Below are 25,553 nucleotides of genomic sequence, written 5' to 3'. Positions count from 1 at the left end.
TATATTATTATCCACTAGTCAGCCACTCATGCTGTCTTTTACTGCTAGTACCCAGTTTTGAACATTCTAATGAAAAACAACTTTCAAAGAGCATGACAAATATGTTACTGAAAGCATTTTATTTATCATTTATTTTATCATAGCTACAAACATCCTGCCTCTCTTGTTTTTTAATGATGCTTAAAAACTCTCTGTCGCCAATGGATTAGCTTTTCCACATAGTTTGTAATTATATATAACATCTGTTTGATTAGAAAAACCTTATCGTGATAAAATTTGTGCATCATTGTCTCAAAGCCCATTCACTCTTTTACTAATAGAATGTCCATCTAGCAAGGAAGTATGAATAAAAATATTTCCTATTGTTGTGCTACTGTTGCCCTGCACCCTGGTTAGAAAAAATACAGTCCAAATCAGGTCATATGAACTAGGAGATCATTCAACATTCTTTTTCTTGCACTGTCACACACAAAATTAGTATTGAAGTCACCACATCCAACTAATTTTTGGTACTTCCTATAAAGTGAATCAAGAACCTTCTCTAGCTTGAACAAAAGTGCTCCAAAGTCAGAGGACCTATAAACAACTATAATTAAAAGTTTAATTTTACTAAATTCAACTGCCCCTGCACAGCATTCAAATCCCTGTTCAGTGCAGTGCTTTGATACATCTACAGACACAAAAGGATATGACCACTTCCCCACTTCTCAAAGAAATCCTTGAAGAACGGTCAGGTACTCTGTATTGTGGTAAAGGAAGCCTCTTAATTGTTGTATTATTTAAGTGGTGCTCTGGAAAATCCAGGAGTCATGAGATTGCAGTCATGTGTGTGAGTTGTGTTAGTGTGAGTGTGTATGTGCGTGTTTGTTGTCTAATTTTGATGAAGGCCTTACTGGCCGAAAGTTGTATTTGTGACAGTCTTTTTGTTGTGCCTATCTGCAACTCAGCATCTCTGCTACATAGCGAGTAGCAACTTTCCTTTTCACAATGTTGTTAAGTGTTGCTCTGACATACCAATAATGTCAGAGTCAACATCTATGAACAGTTCACTAACTTTATCTCCAATATCTCTAATATTTTGATGACATATGCTATTTTCTGCACAACTTGGATACCTGACCTTCTTTGAAGGTGGGTCCTATGTTAAAGAGACTTTCTTTAAGTAGGAATACCTATCAGCTTACTTCAGTCTAAAAAAGGTACAGATCTAACAGCAACTATTAAAGAAATTTTCCCATGGGTGATTCCACCACTGCTCACTACACCGTCACCTATAAGCTTTGCCAACCTCCCCTTCCCATACTCATTGAGTTGCAGGCCATGGCTAGTGAAACCCAAATCATTCATAGACTCAACTGGTACCACTACAATGTGAGCCATGCTCTCCATCATCAGTGCCTTCTGAGGTCTGCTGTATGTTTCCTACACCCACAGCTACAAGAGGCTCCTCATCTCTAAACTCTCACAGTTAGTAAAATCTACTGCTGCAAAATACAACTGACAGGATATCTTCTCCTCCTTGTAGCATTCTTACCAACTGTCAGTTCCCATTCCCCATCACCCTTCTTCCTCCTCATCTTATCTAGTTACTCCTTTGTGTTTTGTAACTGCAGCGGCAGTGCGCTTATCCTGGCGTCACGCTGAGGAGCTCTAGGCGCGACGCCAACTGGGTGGGCGGCCTAACAACAAGGGGACTGGGCACTCGAGATATATCAAGATATTAGAGTCTGGGATGTTTGGGATGGGTCATTCATACTGACCCAACAGGTTTATGCTCCTGCTCCTCTATTAGTTATTTCTGATAAATATTCTGCATTTCCAGGAGAGGATCTCACTAGAAATCCCACTGGCTTGCCCATTGCATCCCTGCTCTTAGTGGAAATACTATGAACAAATCTCACACCATAACCCAATACTCACAAACCTACAACAAAGCCCACACTTCTCGTACATGGTAAGATGTTAACAATTACTGAAAAACTAAACACCTACCTTCCATAAGTTCAGTTACTATGGTAGAATGATTTAAAGAACTAACAACAGTGATTTCAAAATTTGCTCTTGGCTAAGAAAGCAACTATACAACTAAACCACAACTAATATCAATACCACAAAAACTTGACACAATATCTTGTCTAAAACCAAACATTCAAGTGTCCACTGAAATAACACTCAATGAAAGTAAACACAGTGAACAAAAGTTTTTATAGAAATACTTTGCCATAAACAGCAAGAAACACTGGCTGAAAATTACCATACTAAATTTAATAAATGACTACATTAAGACTCAAAAAGGCTAAAATAGCAAACATTCAAAAATCCATGATGGAATGTAACAATATTATGAAAAGGAAAGTTGCTACTCACCATATAGCAGAGATGCTGAGTCACAGATGGGCACAACAAAAATACGGTCACAAATAAATAAAGCTTTCGGCCATTACAGCCTTCATCAACAACTGACATAGACACATAGACACACAGACATATACATGCAAATACACACAAAAGCGCAAATGCAACTCACACACACACGACTGTAGTCTCAGCCAACAGACACCAATTCCAGTTGCCTGAGACTATGGTCATGTTTGTGAGTTACATTGTGTGTGTGTGTGTGTGTGTGTGTGTGTGTGTGTGTGTGTCTCCCCATCTACATCTATTGTTGAAGAAGGCCTTAATGGCTGAAAGCTTTATTTATTTGTGACAGTCTTTTTGTTGTGCCTATCTGCAACTCAGTATCTCCGCTATATGCTGAAAGGCTAAAATAGCTTGTTTAAACCCGAAATGGGGTATTCCAAGAAAATAAAGGGAAGAAACTCACTTTATAAAAATTTAAAAATCTGTGCCCAACTCATAAAAAAGAATATACATAAATATCTGCATTGTGAAGCTCTTATCAAAATATCAGCCTTTTGGGAGAGTCCTCTGCAGGATGTTTTAGAATAAACACCAGATATAATACTTATAATATGCTTCCATATTCTGAAAACCATAACCCTGTAAGTCAAATTAAAAAGGAGTATTGTGTGTGTGTGTGTGTGTGTGTGTGTGTGTGTGTGTGTGTGTGTCTATATATATAGTGATGTCCACAATAGCAAATTTATAAGTAAAACAATAGGAACATTTGTATGTCATATACTTACCAGATGCTCTACTGCAGAATTGGCAAATGCATAATTTGATTGCCCAGGAACACCACATGGTCCAGATCCACTTGAGAAAAATACAAAGTACTTAAGATCAGGGCATAGTGTTCTAGATTCCATATCTAACCAGTATGCTGCTGAATATTTGGGTTCCCATACTTCACGGAATGTTTCCGCTGATTGATTTTGTATGAGGCCATCTCTTAGCACCTGTTAGCAAGCAATGGAGCAGATTTGTTAGCAACATGATCAATGTAAATTATATTCTGTGAGTAGATATTGAGCAAACTAAGCCAATAAACATTGACAATCCTTGGAAGGTTTTGAGACCACACTTCACTTGAGAAATGATGGTCATGCAAGAAAAATTAATTTCAGAATACTTGAAATTGGAAACTCATCCTAAGTCAGTAAAGAAATATGTTATTGCACTATTTTCTATGAATTAAATGAAGATGACACTTACTCTCATGTATGCCACAGTATGTATTCATTCAGTCACTATGTTCAACAAATCCAAACCCATGAAAGAGGAGAGCCTTCAGGGAAGTGGAATGAGGTAAGTTAAAACAAAGTGAAGAATTTCATTAATAATTAACAACTGTTAACTGACTATTGGCAGTTGTTGGCAGTTGTTACAAGAGAGGCATTGTGCATCATGGAGAGATTTACTATTGAAAGTTCAAGAGAGCACTTTCCGGGAAGAGTCGGACAACATGTTACTTCCCCCTACATACATCTTGCATAATGATCATGAGGAGAAAATTCGAGAAATTAGAACCAATACAGAGGATTACTGACAGTCATTCTTCCCACATGCTATTCGTGAGTGGAACATGGTTGGAGGGCTCAGTTAGTAGTACGAAAAGTACCCTCCACCACACACCATTAGGTGGCTCTTGGACAATGATGTAGCTGTAGATGTTGATAAACTGTGCTTATTCAAGCTATTTTTCATGCTTATTCAAGCTATGTTTCACATAGCAAAACTATCAGGAAAGGAGCAATTTTGAAGATTCTCATTGCTTAGAGGAGGGACCTGTTTGCCTTGCAAACTACCCTTTTCACATGCAGTAACCAAAGCAATATGCCATAAAATATCACTCCTAGGTACTAGAAATCAGTTTGCACTGAAGGAGATGATCTCTCCTCCTAGATTATACTCAGATATTCAAAAGTCATCTTAGTGTTTCTGGATCAGAAACTGACCAACTGCTTCTTGCTTACATTTATGCCTATTTCACTTGTGTTTATCACTTCTCCATTGTTGCAAGATGACCTGAAGAACTGCACAATCTCATAACTGCTTAATTCTGCAAAATAGCATTAGATTACATCCAACATTAGAATGAATTTCTGTCATATGTAATCATATGTAATTTATATGTATTATAAACAACAGGGATCCCAGCACACTTCCGTTTGACACTTCTGACAATATGACCATTTTCTCTTTGGTATCTTTGCTGACACTTACCCTATGGTTCTGACCTGCAAAAATATCCTTCCTTAAGCTCATGTCAAATGGGAACTTATTGGAGACATTTCCAACAGATTTAAGAACCTTGCTCTGATCACTAGTCAGTAAGGTAAAGTCTGCATGGAAATTATTTTTTCTCTTGTGCTGTGTTTGTCAAATACAATAAAACTAAACTGATTTTCTTAGTTGCAACAAATACCATGTTTGGAGTAAATTTTTGGAATTTGGGTGTGACAGTTCCAATATTTTTCAAGATATCTTATAAGATATTCAGTTATTTGCTTTACATTGCTCACTTTTGTTGAGATAACACAAAATGAGAGCTGCTCATAGAGCACATGTGATGCATACTAACTCATGTGACAGGAAGATGGATTGAACCCATGTGGTGGACTTGCAACAATTAACATTAAGCAGTAAATCTACTGGAAAGTAATTAACATTAAGCAGTAAATCTACCGGAAAGTAAGTGTGGCAGTTGCAATATCTTTGAAGAGATATTACAAGCAGCTCAGTTATTTGATTTACATTTTATCTTTATTGCTCATGTTAACACAATACAAGCTTTGCTTATATAGTTTACAGTGAACTAGGTTTTGAGACAGTAAGATGAGCTAGACCTGGATCGAATAAGCGTAGCGAATTAACAACCATGGCTGGTTGCACTGGCCAGCCTGTGTGTGGTTTTTTGGCTGTTTCCAATGCTCTCTTAGTCAACTGACGGGTTGGACCCCAATTTACAACTCATAAAAAATAATACACAAACAGCTAAAATATGATTACACACAGAACAAAGTTTACACAATTCACATACAGCGGGCACAAATGATTTCCCTCCCTTAGTTAACTGATGACTGCAGCAACAGAAAGGGCATCCGGCTGCAAATTTAAATAAAATAAATTTGCCAGACCTTGAGTACAGTGGACACTATACAATGCGAAATTAATGCTACGAAGAAGAAGAAGAAGAACAACAACAACAACAAAAGCAACAATGTTGCTTAAGCAAGATATGAGTACAGAATGTGGGTCTCCCCTTGTCTTCAAATTTGTTCCCTCACATCCTGGGGTCTGAGTGACCTGCCCATCCTTTTTAACCTTCCCAAACCTATCCTTCTTTCCTTTATGGAGAAGGAACTAACAATTCCAAAAGCAAGGGTGGTTTTGTGTTCTTCTGTCTTTTATCATTGTCCACTAGCAGCACTAAAAAAGATTTCTGGTTAATTGTGGGTTAGAAGGATGAATGCTTTTGCTGGACCATTAGTTGTGGTTAAATGTCTCTTCCCTCACCCCAATTTAATGTAGTGTTCACTCAACAGAATGTAGAGGACTACAGGCAACACATTTAACTATTTAAGTCTTGGACTAATAGCTGCTCAGGTTGAAGCTTGTTTCTTAAAAACCTGTCTTGGATTAAAAATGTGTTTTTGTGTGTTGTGCCTCAGAAAGAAATGGTGTATAAAATGAGTGAATGCGCCAGGCTACAATAAATAGTTTTCAATGTATTTATGTCACATATCCTAAAAGATATTGTTCAGCTTCTATGAGAGTTTCTCTGTATGGAGAATAAAGGTTGCAATATTTATGACCGATGCTGCCATTTATCCAAAACATATTAAACTTTTTCATGTCTTGTATTCTGGAAACATCAGTATTCAATTCATGGTTATTTCAGAGATCTTTTAAAACTATTTTGACTCTTAGATTTTTCTAGTCATAAAAACATACAACTGTATGTAAGCATTCTACGTTAAGAAAACCAGATGTGAATACAATAATTAAAATGACAACGGAGATTTCCAGAATATTCTGAAGCGCACATTTAGATTACAGGTAGTAGTTGAAAACATGCCAGAATTTAGTTCTGTGAAGATCATTCTAGAGTTCAGTTCACAATTTGCATTCCCCAGAGACACATCATTTCTATGTTGATATTATCTTTGCAAACAATTCATGGTTCTTTAGTTCTCTGAAAATTCACATGAACTGAACTTATTTGTACAGGTGCTCTCACTTTGCATCACGTGTAGCATGGTGTGATTTTCTGATATGGTTTGGTGGGAAAATGTGAAGTCACTGTTAATGTGATCTCCTTTTGTGACATTTTACTAATTTCCCATGTTATTAATGAGTAAAACATGAACTAATCTCTAAAAAGAAGTGATGGTAATAACTCCAATGTGCAAATCAACACACATCCTTTCTACAGATAAAACCTGTCATATTTCCTGGGCAATAAGCAACATTTCAATAGAGAACCACAAAAAAACTGAGTATATTACATTTCAAATAACAACTCGTCAACTGCTAGAAGAATGCACAGTAAGTCACACACAATTTCCAACTTTTACATCTCAGCAAAAGAATAGAATAAATTTGATATTTATGTGGACTAGGCAAGAGAATGGTTACACTATGCAGCACAGATACTTGGAACACATTCAGCAGAGGATGAAATTTTCATAATTCACTTCTATCTGTCTGGCACTACTGAAACCGTTCAAGTTCAAGTTTGAAACTGTAAGAAATTGTATTAAATGGAAATTTCATGAGCTGTTTAACTGACATCATTCTGTGATACTAGTGCATGAAAATTATCAATTTGACATTGATCTATCACTGAGCTATCACCATAGATAGTGCTCTGAGCAAATAACAGATTTAGAATGTAAGTGCACGCAAGCAGCACGTATGCAATGGACTATAACATGCATGTGCTGTGGGAGGTGGGTCTTGTATAGAGGAGCTCAGTTCACACCTGAAGTGGCCATAACACTCTGCATCAGCATATAGTGGCAGAAAGGTACCAACAAACAGCAGTTACCTTAAAATTTAATAGCAACATCTATATGCCACCAAACTTACACGTGTCACATAAAAAGACATGAAAATGCATACATTGAAAGGCAACTGTCAAAACAGTTATTAGCTCAATTTTTGGAATAAAAGTGCACTATGGCTCACCACTAAAATGAAATAGAAAAGCAACTTCTGCTCTTCACTGTGCTAATCTCTTTCTTACAGTACTTAGTATAATATGCTCTGTTTTGAGTAAGTTATTTTTTCTGATTTATGTTAGACCAGCACAGCCTCCTCTCTTAAGAGAGTCTCCTTGAAAGAAACCAATATAGTTCTTATTTAAGCTTCTGACTTTTCAGAGTTTCAATCCAATATGTTTCTGTATTGTCTTATGGAACCAGAATATCACTGTATACATAGTATAAAAATATGCTTATCAAACCTGGTAACTATCTATCATGCTGTAAGCGGTTTCACTTAAGAGAAAAAGTGTGTTACTTACTACAGCCAGGTGAAATATTGCAATGACAGTGCCCATTTTATTTGCCTGGTTTATAATACTTTTTGCTCCACCATTTGTGCACATATTATCCACAGCAACATGCACTGCCACACCCTTTTTCCTCAATCTTTCCAGACAAAGCTGCTGATATGCTGTGCATGCACCTCTTCTAGATGTAATAACCAACTGTCGTAGGCCACGTGAAACTAGCCAGTTTGATAGCTGGAGGCCAACTCCTCCAAGACCACCTGTGTATTGCAGTTTTGTAGATAATTTTGCTACAAATATGAAGTTACCATACATGTGAATGTCTTTATTTTTGCTATAGTTATATACCTGCAACAATACAGACTGCATTATGAGTGAAGCTAATCCTAGGTTTTGCCTGTACCATCAAGGGCTGGGATATCTTGGACTCATTGTGTTTTTCTTCTTCCCTGATGCAAAGCAGAACTTTTCCTATATGATGTCCACTAGCCATGTACCTGAAGAAAGATGGCACTAAATGCATTACAAATTATAACAAACAGCATTTATGAATACTGAGGTATTTGTTTGTTGTAGTGATTGGACTTGACACTGAACATTTTATCTGAACATACAAAACTAGTCTACTTTAACAAAGAAAGATAACAGGAAAGTATACAGGTTAAAATTATCAATTGATGAAGGAGCTGAACAAAATTAACTTACTAATACAATGAATGCATTCAAGCTAATCTTCCCTTCCTTAATTTCATATAGGTTAAAACTGGTGTTAGTGGATGACAATGAATACAATTTCAATAAGTATCTACATGTCCCACAGTTTTTACCCTTCACTTGAGTTTCCTTCATGCACTATTCCCAATGTTCTTTCTCCTAGATTTGAATACCAATATCCCATGAAAATTGCACCACCCAGAAAGAATGATTTGAATGAATCCAAACAACAGAGAGTGTGCAGAAAAGTGTACCAGCAAAAGTGGATCAAATGGCATACATGTATGCCAATCAGCATCTACATCTACATCTATATCCATACTCCGCAAGCCACCTGACGGTGTGTGGCGGAGGGTACCCTGAGTACCTCTATCGGTTCTCCCTTCTATTCCAGTCTCGTATTGTTCGTGGAAAGAAGGATTGTCTGTATGCTTCTGTGTGGGCTCTAATCTCTCTGATTTTATCCTCATGGTCTCTTCGCGAGATATACGTAGGAGGGAGCAATATACTGCTGGACTCTTCGGTGAAGGTATGTTCTCAAAACTTTAACAAAAGCCCATACCGAGCTACTGAGCATCTCTCCTGTAGAGTCTTCCACTGGAGTTTATCTATCATCTCCGTAATGCTTTCGCGATTGCTAAATGATCCTGTAACGAAGTGCACTGCTCTCCGTGTACTGTAACCTACTTCCTTTCTTTTCGGATTGCATTTCCTTAGGATTCTTCCAATGAATCTCAGTCTGGCATCTGCTTTACGCATCAACTTTATATGGTCATTCCATTTTAAATCACTCCTAATGCGTACTCCCAGATAATTTATGGAATTAACTGCTTCCAGTTGCTGACCTGCTATTTTGTAGCTAAATGATAAGGGATCTATCTTTCTACGTATTCGCAGCACATTACACTTGTCTACATTGAGATTCAATTGCCATTCCCTGCACCATGCATCAATTCGCTGCAGATCCTCCTGCATTTCAGTACAATTTTCCATTGTTACAACCTCTCGATACACCATAGCATCATCCACAAGGTCATTTATGTATATTGTGAACAGCAACAGTCCCATGACACTCCCCTGTGGCACACCTGAAATCACACTTACTTCGGAAGACTTCTCTCCATTGAGAATGACATGCTGCGTTCTGTTATCTAGGAACTCCTCAACCCAATCACACAATTGGTATGATAGTCCATATGCTCTTACTTTGTTCATTAAACGATTGTGGGGAACTGTATCGAATGCCTTGCGGAAGTCAAGAAACACGGCATCTACCTGGGAACCCGTGTCTATGGCTCTCTGAGTCCCGTGGACAAATAGCGCGAGCTGGGTTTCACACGACCGTCTTTTTCGAATCCCATGCTGATTCCTACAGCGCAGATTTCTAGTCTCCAGAAAAGTCATTATACTCAAACATAATATGTGTTCCAAAATTCTACAACTGATCGACGTTAGAGATATAGGTCTATAGTTCTGCACATCTGTTCGATGTCCCTTCTTGAAAATGGGGATGACCTCCACCCTTTTCCAATCCTTTGGAACGCTCACTTCTTGTGTGACCAGAAACATCAGTGTTATGCCAAAGTCATTCACTGAGTAGCAGTACTGATGATGTAATAATAGTATTGAACCAAAATGCTGCTATAATTGATGCTGTTTTATTGCTGTAATTTATAAGTAGCAATAGGCCTATTTTAGCACAATGACCATCTTTAGGCTACTGTATCCATATTGCATTGTGACGCTGTCACTGTCTTATAATCTTATTGCTGCAGAAGGAACTTCAGTTACAGATTAATTTTATTTGTTAGTCATTTAATGTAATTTTCACTTATGATTGTTGTAGATGGGAGATGTCTGCTTAAGTCTTCTGTTGGTGCTATATACTATTGTAGTTTTTACAGCTAAGATTGACAGCTAATCTAGCATCACATTTTTACAATGTATAACCCAATCAGAATTTAGAGCTTCATTCCATTAACATTTGGTTTTAGCCAGGTTCTTGTCCCTAGTATTATGTGGGCCTTATCACCATTTATAAGTAAGACTAGTTCTGGGTCCTTCCCATAAATGCACCTCCTGTTAACTAGTACTATATTAACGTTTTCTTTCTCCACTCTGCCAAAACAAATGCTGATCTCTTTAATTAATGGGAATACTAATATTCCCTATATGACATCAGAATGTATCTTCACAGGGCCCAAAAAAACCCACATGTGCATGCCACACATACACCACTACCCTAGTACTACTTCTTGCATATAGAACATACTTGAAGCCTGTCAACTGAGGCCAACAGAGCTTCCAGCTGTTTACAGGGAGTGGCCAATTCCTCGTGCATCCATAAACAACAGGTGCACTCCCCAGCCATCTCTAATCAATATTTGTGTATGTCAAAAGGAATATAACATTAATCCAAGCAGTCACTGGATGCAATCTAAGTACTGCTGCTATGCTATTTCTGGTTTTTAACAACATTCCAAAGTCAGCTCACAGAACAAAAATTCGCTAAAATTGAAGCAAAAACTAAGAATAAGGTAGTACACACTAGTCAACGTAGTTAAAGATTCAAATACTATTCACTTCTTTGCAGAAGAATGGGGAACAAAAATATAGCTAAATCATGTGTATAAACAGAAACTGCTGCTGCTCTTGGCACATATGTTCAACTCTGTGGCAACAGCTGCACTGACAAAGCAAGTACTGTGCACAATGTTTGCAAGATTTGTAGAACTGGGGCACAGAATGGTTTTTGACCAACATCACACACAAAAATTTAAGCAAAAATTTTTCAGTGAATGAATGACTGGTTCTTTTTTGATCTGCAATTTCACCAGATATATTGCTAGCTGAACATGTCTGCAATATGTTTAGCCAAAAACTTGTTTGGCATGATCCTCTTGCAGTTCCTGTGTGTAATCAACTCTCACAGGTGAATTGTGTAGAGGGAGATTCCTCAGGAACATATCTAAGTCCTCTTTGATTCTTTGTTACAATACTTGAAGATTCAGATTTCAACATGTGGAGACTTCACATAATACAGAACTCTCAATACCTGCCGTGATATATAGTTTGATCATATTAATTATGTTTGCACAGCAATGTATTAGTCTGTAGTATAAAGGTCATTTCAATCAATCCTTCTTGGTATTGCAGTTTTGAGAAACATTAGTGCGCATGCAAGGAAACTGATGTCTGGCCATTAAGTGCATACGTAAACTAAAGCTGTCATCAATCCAAAAGTTGGTTTGCACGCAGTTATTTATTAGACATGTTCCCATTGGATACGGTATGACTTTGCTTTCCTGCAAATTTTTAACTGGCTTTCCCATCCAGTTATTTGGAGACTTACAGTTAAAAGTGGACTCTGAACCACAGTGTAGCTCATCATAATTTGTCTTATTAACAAATTAGTGTTGGAAAAAGTTCTGAGACTGACTAAGGATCAAACTCTGAACTTTTGACTTGTAGCCTGGATCTCACCAACTGTACCATGAAACTGTAATTCAGTGGACACTCAAATGATGGAAATATGTTGGTGGCATGGTTATCCTTGTGATGCAAAAGATAAAGTATGTGGGTAGCCAAGCAGCTACATTTTAAATGTTTACAGTGTGTTCTTGTATGTACTATGGCCTATTATGCAACTGAATTGTTAGTTTAACTGAACTTGTAACATTTCAAGTTTAAATAAATGATTATTGTAGAATCATCATCATCATCTCCTAGAACAGTTTCCAGACCCAGGTTGGATCTGTTTGGAACATAAGCCTCAACATCTAGTCTTGTTTTACTACCATCTTTCTGTATTCACCCTCGTCCAGTTCTCACCTCTTTTCTCTACACTGTCTGTCCCTTGGCCTTCCTCTTGATTGTTTCCTCTGCATCTCTATTTCATGTATCTTCTTAGGAATATTCTCATTTTCCATTCTTTTTAAATGCCCCTACCATCTTAGTCCTCATGTTTCTATTCTGCTCTGCAAGGGTTTCTCTTCACTATTTCCATTACCCTTTCAGTCCACATCCTATTTTTCATTGTTACTCCTAGCCTACTTCTGATGAACTTTATTTCACATCACTATAGTCTGCTGACATTTCTTTCTTCATTACCCATGATTCTGATGCATAGGGCAGTATTGGGTTGCAGTAACTTCTATATATTACTTCCTTGACTTTTTGTGGGATATCTTTGTTCCAAAATAGTCTCCTAACACTTCACAGGAATGCTTCTGCTGTCTGCCAAGTTCACTAAGCTCTTTCTCACTTCTTCCATTTTCCTATGCGTACTATGAGTACTTCACAAGTACTCAACACATTCCACCTTCTTCAATTGGTCAGCTTCAATACTTATTCTGCTAGTTGGTCTATCTTTCTTTCTAGTTGTAACCAGAATCTCACATATGTTGACACTAAAAGTCAAATCATATGTCTCACATTTTTCTGCTCAAGCATACAGCAGTTTCCGAATCTCCTCCTCTCTGTTTCCCCAATCATCAAGCCATCCGAAAACACTGTTGCTTTCATCTTGTATTTTCCAGTTTTCTCTGCCTCCTTAGTCAATATCTCATCCAGGACCACAGTGAAGAGGAGAGGTGGCAATGCACTGCCCTGTTTCATATCACTTGTCTGTTGGAACAGATCTGCCCTTTCATTTCCCATTTTTACACAACTCAAACTTTCACAGCACATCTCCTCCACTCTGCTTGTTGTCTCCTTTTCCAAACCCTTGTTTTCTACTGCTTCCCAGACCTTTCTTCTACAGACGCTATCAAATGCCTCTTCTAGGCTCCTAGTATTACAAAAGAAAGTAATTAGAAACATGTGTGTTGCAAAAAAATGGGAATCCTGTCGACCACTGTTAAAAAATTTAAAAGTACTATCTATCCCCTCACTTTACATATATGAGATGGTGGTGTTCCTATATAGAAATCAACATACACTAGACAATTTCCGTTTTGACCACAACTACAGCACTCGCCACAGAGATAACTTCAAACTTCCAACACATCGTTTAAAACTTTATGCCCAAACGCCAGAGTATATGGGGTTAAAAATTTTCAATAAAATAAAAGGCAGTAATATATTTAAAATGGAGATTGGTTCACTGAAAAGATTGCTCTTTACTCTCCTGGTGGAAAAGTGTTATTATTCTGTCGATGAATTCATTGAGGACAGCTTCACAATCTGAACACAGGGATTGTAATACATTTATTATTTTATGTACATGTGTAGCTGTAACTTAGAAATGTAAAATATAATGTAAACTTTTGTAGTTCTCTTAAAAAAGTGAAAAAAGTTTCTTTTGTAAACCTTGACATGTCTCCTGTACATCAAATCAAATGATTTGAAAATTGTATGTAATGAGATGAATAAACCACATAACATAACATAACATAACATATAGCAAGAAAGGCTATCACAACATCTTGCCCAAATTTATAGTGATGCACTTGAAACTGTCCCACTGCAAATATGAGGTCAGTTGACCACCCAGATATGAAGCTATGCTGTTCCTCTCTGAATTTTGTCCTTATCATCCTTGTTCAGATTCTACTCTCCAGGATCTTTTCATATATCTTGGCACACTGTGATATCAATGTGACTCCCTTATAGTTTCTACAATCCTTCCTACTCCCTTTCTTGAATACATGAACAATTAATGCCCTCTTCCAATCTTTTAAATCACCTTTTCATTCCATACCACCCTCCTCTCACAAGATACAGCCACTGTTTCCCAACATCCCCTGCTGCCCTCACCATTTTGACACTTACTTTGCCTTTCCCTAGTGCCATTCCTCCTTTCATTTTATCCATTGCCATTTTCATTTCTTTCTGTCAAGTCTGCACACCTTTTTGTGCAAGAGTAAGTGACTTTAAATCCTTGTGAAGATTATTCTTATTTCTAGTATTGAATCCATGAACTGAGCCATTGGTTTGAAAATGTGATATATTTTTAATGAAACATTTAATTAAGGAATGAATATATTAGGAAGCAGTAGTTAGTATCCCTAGTTCCCTAAACAGGCCTCTGCAGGGAGTTCTCAAATTCACACCACATATAACTCTTATTGCACATTTTTGTGCCCAGAAAACATTAGCTTGGCTTGATGAATTACCCCAAAAAATAATCCCATATAAAATTATGGAGTGAAAGTGAGCATAGTATGCCAGTTTTTTCATTTTTATATCCCCTATGTCTGACAGAATTCGCATTGTAAATAGAGATTTGTTTAGACGCTTCAGGAGTTCTGTGGCGTGCTCCTCCCAGTTGAATTTATTATCAAGCTGTAAACCACAGAATTTAACACTGTCCACTTCCTCTATCTGCTTGTTATCATATGTTAGGCATATACTCGTGGAACACCACTTACAAGTTGTGAACTGCATGTAGTGTGTTTTTGGAAAGTTTAGTGACAAAGAATGGCCAGGAACCACTGATTAATGTTCGCAAAATATTTTATTAGTCAACCTTTCTCAGACTACACTTGGTTTGCTATTTATTGCAATGTTTGTATCATTGGTAAACAAAACAAACTTGGCATCTGGGTTGTTACTGATATACACAAGAAAAAGTAAGGACCCTAAGATGGAACCTTGTGGGGCCCTACATGTAATTAGTTCCCAGTAGCTTAACATATGTCTCTTTCCTAATAACACCCTTTGTTGCCTGCCAGAGATATAAGATTTGAACCATTTTGCAGCATTTCTTGTTAAATCATAATATTCTAATTTACTTAAAAGGATATTGTGATTTACACAGTCCACAAATCACACATCACAAAATATACCAGTTGCCTGCAATTTTCTGTCTAATGTCTTAAGTACATTTTCACTGTAAGTGTAGATAGCCTTCTCAATATCAGAACCCGTTAGAAATCTGAAATGTGACTTTGACAGTATGTTATTTGTGATAAGATTGTTATAAAGCCCACTGTATCTTACCCTTTCTAAAATTTTTGAGAATGCTCGCAAAAGTGAAACTGGATGGAAATTTGATGCTATTTGTTTGTCTCCCTTCTTAAACAGTGGCTTAACTTCAGCATATTTCATCCATTCAGGAAATATTCCACCAATAAACGACTGTTTACACAGATAGCTTAATATGTTACTTAACTCAGAATCACATTCTTTAATTAACTTTGTTGATAATTCATCATACCCACTAGATGTTTTTGATTTTAAAGATATTATGATGGACATTACTTCTGCTGAGGTAGTGAGGGTCAAATTAATATTACGGAAGTTACTTGAAGTGTCTTGTGTGAGGTATCCCAAGGCAGCATCTACAGAATCTGACAACCCCATATTTTCAGTAACAGTTATAAAATTTTTCTTAAAAAGTTCTGCAGCATCTGTCCGCAACGTATCATTTACTGTTATTGCTATTTGCCCCTCTTCATGTCTGGTTCTACCAGTCTCCTCCTCCTCTATATCCCATATTGTCTTTATTTTGTTACCTGATATGAATATCTTTTCCTTGTAATATATTTGCTTTGATGTCTGTATTACAGCCTTTAATATTTTGCAGTGTTTCTTGTAATGTGCTATAGCAGACAAGTTGCAGCATTAGAAAATTGCAGCAAAATGCAGGAAGATCTGCAGCGGATAGGCACTTGGTGCAGGGAGTGGAAACTGACCCTTAACATAGACAAATGTAATGTACTGCGAATACATAGAAAGAAGGATCCATTATTGTGTGATTATATGATAGCGGAACAAACACTGGTAGCAGTTAGTTCTGTAAAATATCTGGGAGTATGCGTACGGAATGATTTGAAGTGGAATGATCATATAAAATTAATTGTTGGTAAGGTGAGTGCCAGGTTGAGATTCATTGGGAGAGTCCAAGAAATGTAGTCCATCAACAAAGAAGGTGGCTTACAAAACACTCGTTCGACCTATACTTGAGTATTGCTCATCAGTGTGGGATCCATACCAGGTCGGGTTGACAAAGGAGATAGAGGAGATACAAAGAAGAGCTGTGCATTTCGTTACAGGGTTATTTGGTAAGAGTGATAGTGTTACGGAGATGTTTAGCAAACTCAAGTGGCAGACTCAGCAAGAGAGGCACTCTGCATCGTGGTGTAGCAGGCTGTCCAGGTTTCGAGAGGGTGCGTTTCTGGATGAGGTATCGAATATATTGCTTCCCCCTACTTATACCTCCCTAGGAGATCACGAATGTAAAATTAGAAAAATTCAAGCGCACATGGAGGCTTTCAGGCAGTCGTTCTTCCCACGAACAATACGCGACTGGAACAGGAAAGGGAGGTAATGACAGTGGCACGTAAAGTGCCCTCCGCCACACACTGTTGGGTGGCTTGCAGAGTATAAATGTAGATGTAGATATAGAATCAATGTCAGAACTGTTTCAGATTGACAGATACACTTTTCTTTTTGTTTTACGAGATGCCTCTATTCCTTGAGTAATCCAAGGCTTCTTTGTAGATTTTGCTCTAACCTTGGTTAATTTTGGGGGAAAACAGTGTTCAAATAAGGTAAGCACTTTATTAGCAAGAGTGTTATATTTTTCATTTATGTCATGAGCACTGTAAACATCACTTCAGTGAATGTCTCTGAGGAGTGTCCTAAAATAATCAATTTTTGGCTTATAGATTACCCTCTTGAGTTCAGATTTAACAGATTTTATATCCTGTTCGGTATAAACAATTAACAGAAGGAACTGCATGTCATGGTCTGAGAGGCCATTGACTACTGGTTTTGTAATATAATTTTGTTCATTGGACTTTTCTATAAAGATATTATCAATGGCTATTTGGGAGTAATTTGCTAGCCTAGTTTGGAACTTTACAGTGGGAATTAAGTTGAATGATAGCATTACTAAGTCAAATACATTCTTATTGGGAGAGTCTTTAAGGCAATCTACACTGAAGTCACCAGCAACCACTATTTCTTTGTTTTTGGTTATGGGCCGCTACAGCTTCAATGTGATTTATGAACAGATTAAAATTACCTGCAGGTGCTTGATATACACCTAATATTATGAAGGATTATTTATGAAATTCTTCTTCTGTTGCACATGCTTCCATATGCTGTTCTAGGCAAAATTTATGAATGTCTATGTTCTTAAATTTATGACAGTTCCTAATGAATATGCAACTCCTTCTTTCTCCTTTTCTGCTCTAAAAATATGAGATGCTAACCTAAATCCTGTAACACTTAAAAGTTCTATACCAGTGGTCACACGATGTTCAGAGAAGCAGATTATGTCAGCTGGTTTTGAGGACTCTTAATTCATCTATGCAGATAATTAATTCATTAATTTTATTTCTCAGTCCTCGAATATTCTGATGCAATAAAGATAGCTGATATTTCACAATGACTGAGTTAAAGTTGGGTAGAGTTGAAATTACCACTGATGTTGAAAATTCTTAACCAACAGCTGTATGCTGATGTAATAATCTAGAATTATGTTTTTTGGTTTCTTTCTCAAACTGAAGGTTTGTCTCAATCCTAACCTCTCTTAAAACTTGGTTTCTTTCTGTCCTCCCTACCATAAAAAAGGGCCTTTTCTGAACCCTATAACCACTGGTATTTTATCACCCATGACAGTGCCTCCCCCCCTTTAACTTTCCTGCTATTTTCCCAGCCAGTTTACCCTTCCCTCTCCTGTTAAGGTGAAGGCCATGCCTAGTATTCCCACTTACTGAGAGAATCAACAGGAACCACAACAAAATGTGACCCTGCACCCAATAAAATTAACTCTCCTGATAAAGGAGTTCAAATGAGGTCGGTCATGGCACCCAAGAACAGGTACAAACTCAACAATAGTATGCTTCAATGCTGATGCAATTTTTGCCAGGTCACACTCTATACTGTACCCAGGATCTCTGTCAACACTATTACCTGGCCCACTCACTATAACCATGGTGTCTTCCTTCGTGAAATCTTTGAAAAGTGATCCTAAATCCTCTGTCACCTGCTCCAGACCAGCATAAGATTTTTAAAAAAATTGGTGACCTGGTATTCTGATCCTAGTTCATCCTACAAAAGTTGGCCAACACCTCTTCCATGGGAACTACCTAACAACAACACTTTCTTTCTCTTTACTGATTTCCCTACATTCTCACTTTTCAATTTGCTGCTGAAAGATTGTTGTGCCCCGTGTACACCTGCAACTGCTTGTGGCTCACCAGCTTCTAACTGAAGCAATAGGTCAAATCTGTTTCCCATATTTCACCACGAAGCTGTCAGACAATGTTCTAGGCCTGTTCCTCCTGTTGCCTGTTGCCACTTCCCACCTCTCATTGCCCTTCTACCTCCTTAACCTGTCAAGATCTCCCCTGGCCTTGTCTTCCTCAGCCCAAAGGGCAGCAATTTTCCCCTCCTGTTCTAGTATCTTCCTGTCTCTACTACATATCCAACAAAACCACTGATGAGTCTCATTTACTGCCCCTACTTCCATGCCACTACAGTCACCCACATGGAAAAAACTACAGCACCTGTCACACCAAAGCCCCATCCTAACAGGTCTATGGCAAGTCAAGCACTTTTCACTCATGATAAACATAATAGTTTATTAAGAATAAGTGAGTTGAATTACAGATAAACACAAAAATATGATTCCACAAATTTGGTCTATATGCAACTGTATGTAAACAAAAACAACAGTGCAAAGTTTCTGAAACAACAACTTAAACTTTATCGATGGAGAGAGCAAAAAACAATTAAATGAAATTGTGTAGATTTGCTGTGACAAAATGTAAATGGAAAGTATGACTATAACCCAACTGTACAATTTTTTCACATTTTATGCTATATTACGTAAAAAAAAAATGAAACTCTAATTCTCCTTTCCTGGTTCTCTGTCTTCTTTCATTCCTTCGTGATTCTTATACTCATCCCTAGCACATGGCGGTTGCCATCTACTGCCCCAGGAAGTAGTACTGTTACATCTGTTACAGCCGTATTTGTTTCATAATTATAGAGAATGTAATCCATCAAAGATTTCAGCAATAGATTCCAGCTGTACCATGTTACTTTGTGGCTCTCTTTCTTCCGAAATCAGGAGTTATATTTCACTACACCATTTCTCTTGCAGAATTCCAGCACTCTCTTTCCTTCTTCCTCTCTATTTCCCTATCCTTCTTCCTTTCTACTTCCCGATCCTTCTGCTCCCAGGACATTTTCATACCCTGATCTTTCACTCCCTACATGCGAATTCAAGTATCATTTGTCCATTCAACTGCTTTCATAGTTCTGCTTCAAAGCTTTCCTCCTCTTGATAATTATTAAAGTTTTACTCAAATTGTAACTGAACTGTAGAATACAGTATGTAATTGTTACTGTATAATCAAAATGTCAAGGCCTACATGTAATGACACAACATGTATGAATTAAAATATATCATATGTCTAAATAAATAAATAAATTGCTTCAAACATTTATTAACTGCACTTAAGAATTTTATCTGTTGGTGCTGTGGAGAAATATCTACAGAGGAAAAATTCACAGTGCAAGTGAAGCGAGATTGTAGTAAGAAGGATGATCAAAAAGGTATATTTCTTGTCAGGAATATTTCAAGCACTTTCTCGTGTGACAACTGCTTCACTAATTTTAAAGACTTTCTAAATTTAACAAGTGACTATGAAATAAAATTACATTCTTCACCCGAAACAGGGCTATATATTCATCAGCAAAGAATTAAGGAAACTTTCTTTTTAATTAACTCTCATAAAAGCAACCACACGGATATGCCAGTGACTCAATGTGACAAAAGACAAGTTTAAGATACAAGGGGCACGTAAAAAAAAAAGAATGGCAGTTGGCTGGGTACTGAGACATTCACACTAAATGACCTAGAGGAAGACTTGACAGACAGGTGGATCATTGGAATAAAAGATAGTGTGAAGAAGATAGAGGCTGCAGATGATGATGATGATGATGATGATGATGATGATGATGATGATGAGTGTGAGAAAATGACAGTTTAATTAAACACTTTCAGTACAAAACTGTGACAAAATTTAAGTAAGTAATTGTAGGATTCACCTAAAAGCCTCTTCTGCTTGATTTCTTGAAAACACTTTCCTGGGCAAAGGCTTTACAACACCTTTTCTTAATCCTTCCTCCATTAACTCTTTCAGCTGATACAGTTCATCATCATGATGAGATCCAAAAAGTACATCCAGACGGACTCCATGAAATGAAATATTTTTCAGAAACACACCAAGACCTACAAAAAAGTCACTAACTTAAAAAATTAGCAAACAACTTAGAGTTTATTGTAAAAAAAATGCAATAAAACCACTTTTATATTGTTAACAGAATTCTCTGTGTCACTGAGATTAGCTGTTAGCACCTTTGACTTCTAATGTTTGATTTTGTTATATTATCATCATAATAAATAAATACACATTGTGCTGGCTAATTGCACGTGATAAAAGTTAGAATGTGAAATGTTCGAAGTTTCATTGTGGTAGGGAAATCGTAATAAAGTGATAGGATTATTTCAAAAGTACTGAGGGTGAATTTAAATGAAAAAGGGTTTGAATACTTATGTTCATATGATTGTAAGATAGTAGTCAATTAATTAGTGAATGTTGTAACAGGTATTTGTATTATTACACACACAAAAGATGGTCACACATCAGGTTAATATAAACAGTGAAAAGTGATATGATTTTACCCATTTACACTGGAGAGAAATTGAAGTAGAGGTATGTGTCACACGAAGAGGGAGCACTTTTGCAAAATCAGTGAATGCAAGCAAATGGCTGTGATATTGTCAGTCAGACTCGTCTCTGCAAGACATGTCACACATCAGATCTTTGACAATTTCATCACTGTCATATGATTAATGGCAGATGCAACAACTGAGCTCATCAAGAACCACTAGGCCAAGGATCTACCATTTCCCTATGAGTGTCTCAATTTGGGTAAAACTTCTACTGTCAGGGTCGGTTGCTGCAGTCAACACAGTATGGTTGAAAGGGGGTCTCATTCAATAGTTCAGTATGTAGATGCATGCTGATAAGACTGCAGATCATTTACAAATTAAATGCTGCATGAGAAACTTATTGTTGTTTTATCACCATTTTTTGCCAGTTCTGTGGAAATATGACAGTCCAGCATTGCAGAAGCCCCAGGCAGCAGATAAGTCAGTTACAGTAATGGGACTCTTTATACACTGCGAGGCACAAAAGGGCCAATACTGTGAACCTGCCAGCGCAGCAATAAGACAGGGGTCTTACAGAAGCAGTTTCCCCAATGGTGGACAGAAATGTCTGAAATGCGACTGGAAGCAGTGCAGCGGCACAACAGATGAGCCCCTATCCCATATATATAGCTGTGACTTTTCAGCAGAGGTATTCACAGCCCAGCAGATTGACTATGATGAGGGGGACCCACCAGGCATCTTCACACTAAGGGTTGGCAAGCAGCCCACGAGCCCAGCCAGCTGCCAGCTGCTCTACTAGAGCACCTTCTGGAACTTTGTCCTTGTACACTGGTGGGCCACTCCATGCTGCAGCTTGGGCATGTGATGATGTGATGTCATGCAGAGAGGGAGAGACAGGTCTGGTGAGGCAGTATGCTGACAGAATTGAGGCATAAGCCAATCTACAGAAATATATATATATATAATAGAAGGAAACATTCCACGTGGGAAAAATTATATATAAAATCAAAGATGAGGTGACTTACCGAACGAAAGCGCTGGCAGGTCAATAGACACACAAACAAACACAAACATACACACAAAATTCAAGCTTTCGCTACAAACTGTTGCCTCATCAGGAAAGAGGGAAGGAGAGGGGAAGACGAAAGGAAGTGGGTTTTAAGGGAGAGGGTAAGGAGTCATTCCAATCCCGGGAGCGGAAAGACTTACCTTAGGGGGAAAAAAGGACAGGTATACACTCGCACACACGCACATATCCATCCACACATACAGACACAAGCAGACATATTTAAAGACAAAGAGTCTGGGCAGAGATGTCAGTCGAGGCAGAAGTGTAGAGGCAAAGAAGCTGTTGAAAGATAGGTGAGGTATGAGTGGCGGCAACTTGAAATTAGCGGAGATTGAGGCCTGGCGGATGACGAGAAGAGAGGATATACTGAAGGGCAAGTTCCCATCTCCGGAGTTCGGATAGGTTGGTGTTGGTGGGAAGTATCCAGATAACCCGGACGGTGTAACACTGTGCCAAGATGTGCTGGCTGTGCACCAAGGCATGTTTAGCCACAGGGTGATCCTCATTACCAACAAACACTGTCTGCCTGTGTCCATTCATGTGAATGGACAGTTTGTTGCTGGTCATTCCCACATAGAATGCATCACAGTGTAGGCAGGTCAGTTGGTAAATCACGTGGGTGCTTTCACACGTGGCTCTGCCTTTGATCGTGTACAACTTCCGGGTTACAGGACTGGAGTAGGTGGTGGTGGGAGGGTGCATGGGACAGGTTTTGCATCGGGGGCGGTTACAAGGATAGGAGCCAGAGGGTAGGGAAGGTGGTTTGGGGATTTGGAATAGGACCAGGTGAATCTGATGGAACCAAATGAGATCCATCCTTCATGAAATCCTCCCCACTCCGCCAAGAGTGTCTTTCCGCCGTCCATCTAACCTTCGTAACCTGTTAGTTCATCCCTATCATCAGATTCACCTGGTCCTCTTCCAAATCCCATGCCACTTTCCTTGACGTTGACCTCCACCTGTCCAATGGCCAACTTCACACGTCCGTCCACATCAAACCCATCAACAAGCAACAGTACCTCCATTATGACAGCTGCCACCCATTCCACATCAAACGGTCCCTTCCCTACAGCCTAGGTCTTCATGGCAAACGAATCTGCTCCAGTCCGGAATCCCTGAATCAGTACACCAACAACCTGAAAACAGCTTTCGCATCCCGCAACTACCCTCCCGACCTGGTACAGAAGCAAATAACCAGAGCCACTTCCTCGTCCCCTCAAACCCAGAATCCCCCACAGAAAAAACACAAAAGTGCCCCATTTGTAACAGGATACTTTCCGGGACTGGACCAGACTCTGAATGTGGCTCTCCAGCAGGGATACGACTTCCTCAAATCCTGCCCTGAAATGAGATCCATCCTTCATGAAATCCTCCCCACTCCGCCAAGAGTGTCTTTCCGCCGTCCACCTAACCTTCGTAACCTGTTAGTTCATCCCTATGAAATCCCCAAACCACCTTCCCTACCCTCTGGCTCCTATCCTTGTAACCGCCCCCGATGCAAAACCTGTCCCATGCACCCTCCCACCACCACCTACTCCAGTCCTGTAACCCGGAAGGTGTACACGATCAAAGGCAGAGCCACGTGTGAAAGCACCCACGTGATTTACCAACTGACCTGCCTACACTGTGATGCATTCTATGTGGGAATGACCAGCAACAAACTGTCCATTCACATGAATGGACACAGGCAGACAGTGTTTGTTGGTAATGAGGATCACCCTGTGGCTAAACATGCCTTGGTGCACAGCCAGCACATCTTGGCACAGTGTTACATCGTCCGGGTTATCTGGATACTTCCCACCAACACCAACCTATCCGAACTCCGGAGATGGGAACTTGCCCTTCAGTATATCCTCTCTTCTCGTCATCCGCCAGGCCTCAATCTCCGCTAATTTCAAGTTGCCGCCACTCATACCTCACCTGTCTTTCCACAACTTCTTTGCCTCTACACTTCTGCCTCGACTGACATCTCTGCCCAAACTCTTTGTCTTTAAATATGTCTGCTTGTGTCTGTATGTGTGGATGGATATGTGCGTGTGTGCGAGTGTATACCTGTCCTTTTTTCCCCCTAAGGTAAGTCTTTCCGCTCCCGGGATTGGAATGACTCCTTACCCTCTCCCTTAAAACCCACTTCCTTTCGTCTTCCCCTCTTCTTCCCTCTTTCCTGATGAGGCAACAGTTTGTTGTGAAAGCTTGAATTTTGTGTGTATGTTTGTGTTTGTTTGTGTGTCTATCGACCTGCCAGCGCTTTCGTTCGGTAAGTCACCTCATCTTTGATTTTTTTTATATATATATATATATATATATATATATATATATATATATATATATATATATATATATATATATATATATATGCTTGTGTCTGTATGTGTGGATGGATATGTGTGTGTGTGCGAGTGTATACCTGTCCTTTTTTACCCCTAAGGTAAGTCTTTCCGCTCCCGGGATTGGAATGACTCCTTACCCTCTCCCTTAAAACCCACTTCCTTTTGTCTTTCCCTCTCCTTCCCTCTTTCCTGATGAGGCAACAGTTTGTTGCGAAAGCTTGAATTTTGTGTGTATGTTTGTGTTTGTTTGTGTGTCTATCGACCTGCCAGCGCTTTTGTTCGGTAAGTCACCTCATCTTTGTTTTTATATATAATTTTTCCCACGTGGAATGTTTCCTTCTATTATATTGATATCATTAATTTGAATCCAACAATTACGTTTGTTATTGTCACTGTTGCATTTCGAAATCTTTTCTGTCGTCTTATTTTCCTCTTTCTGTTTTTGCCAGTAGTTTCACTTTGTATTCACCTTCTCTTTTTTACCGTAATCTGCTATACTATTTTATCCCGCCTATATATATACTCAATAATACGTAACCCACTTCCAAACCGTAACCAAAAAAATTTTTTTGCCACTTTCAGCACTACCGCCGCTATAATATCCACCGTTTCTAGTTCACAAACAGCTCCTTTCACCTTTTAAACAACCATTTCGGCCAGTTCTAATAACTTTCGCTTTATTTCCATTTCCGTTTTTTCCCACATCACTGATCATTTTTAGCCGCTTCCCACAGGTTTTAACGACATTATTTTTTCGTCAGACAATTGTTAGCCTCATTTTCATAATCTGCCACCACAATACCACTCCTTTTAATATACTACACGCAGTTTTTTCGAAATTTTCCCGAATTTCTCCGTCCTTTAACGTGTTTTGGCGGCAACACA

At 38.5% G+C, this 25,553-nt stretch overlaps 1 protein-coding gene across 1 annotated transcript in view; it reads right to left on the bottom strand.

The window, feature by feature from the left end:
• The window catches only part of LOC124788633 (fatty acid synthase-like), a 92,208-nt gene that overhangs the window by 28,598 nt on the left and 38,057 nt on the right, over positions 1-25,553 (bottom strand). The window contains exons 9-12 of the mRNA XM_047255904.1: positions 20,642-20,825; positions 8,267-8,415; positions 7,931-8,208; positions 3,147-3,359 (exon numbers count right to left, since the gene is read on the bottom strand). Coding sequence (XP_047111860.1) covers positions 3,147-3,359; positions 7,931-8,208; positions 8,267-8,415; positions 20,642-20,825 — 824 coding nt within the window. The remainder of the gene's footprint in view (positions 1-3,146; positions 3,360-7,930; positions 8,209-8,266; positions 8,416-20,641; positions 20,826-25,553) is intronic.

The sequence above is a fragment of the Schistocerca piceifrons genome, chromosome 3, assembly GCF_021461385.2.
Source record: "Schistocerca piceifrons isolate TAMUIC-IGC-003096 chromosome 3, iqSchPice1.1, whole genome shotgun sequence".
In the NCBI taxonomy this organism is placed as follows: Eukaryota; Metazoa; Arthropoda; class Insecta; order Orthoptera; family Acrididae; genus Schistocerca; species Schistocerca piceifrons.
This window is presented reverse-complemented; position numbering and strand designations above follow the sequence as displayed.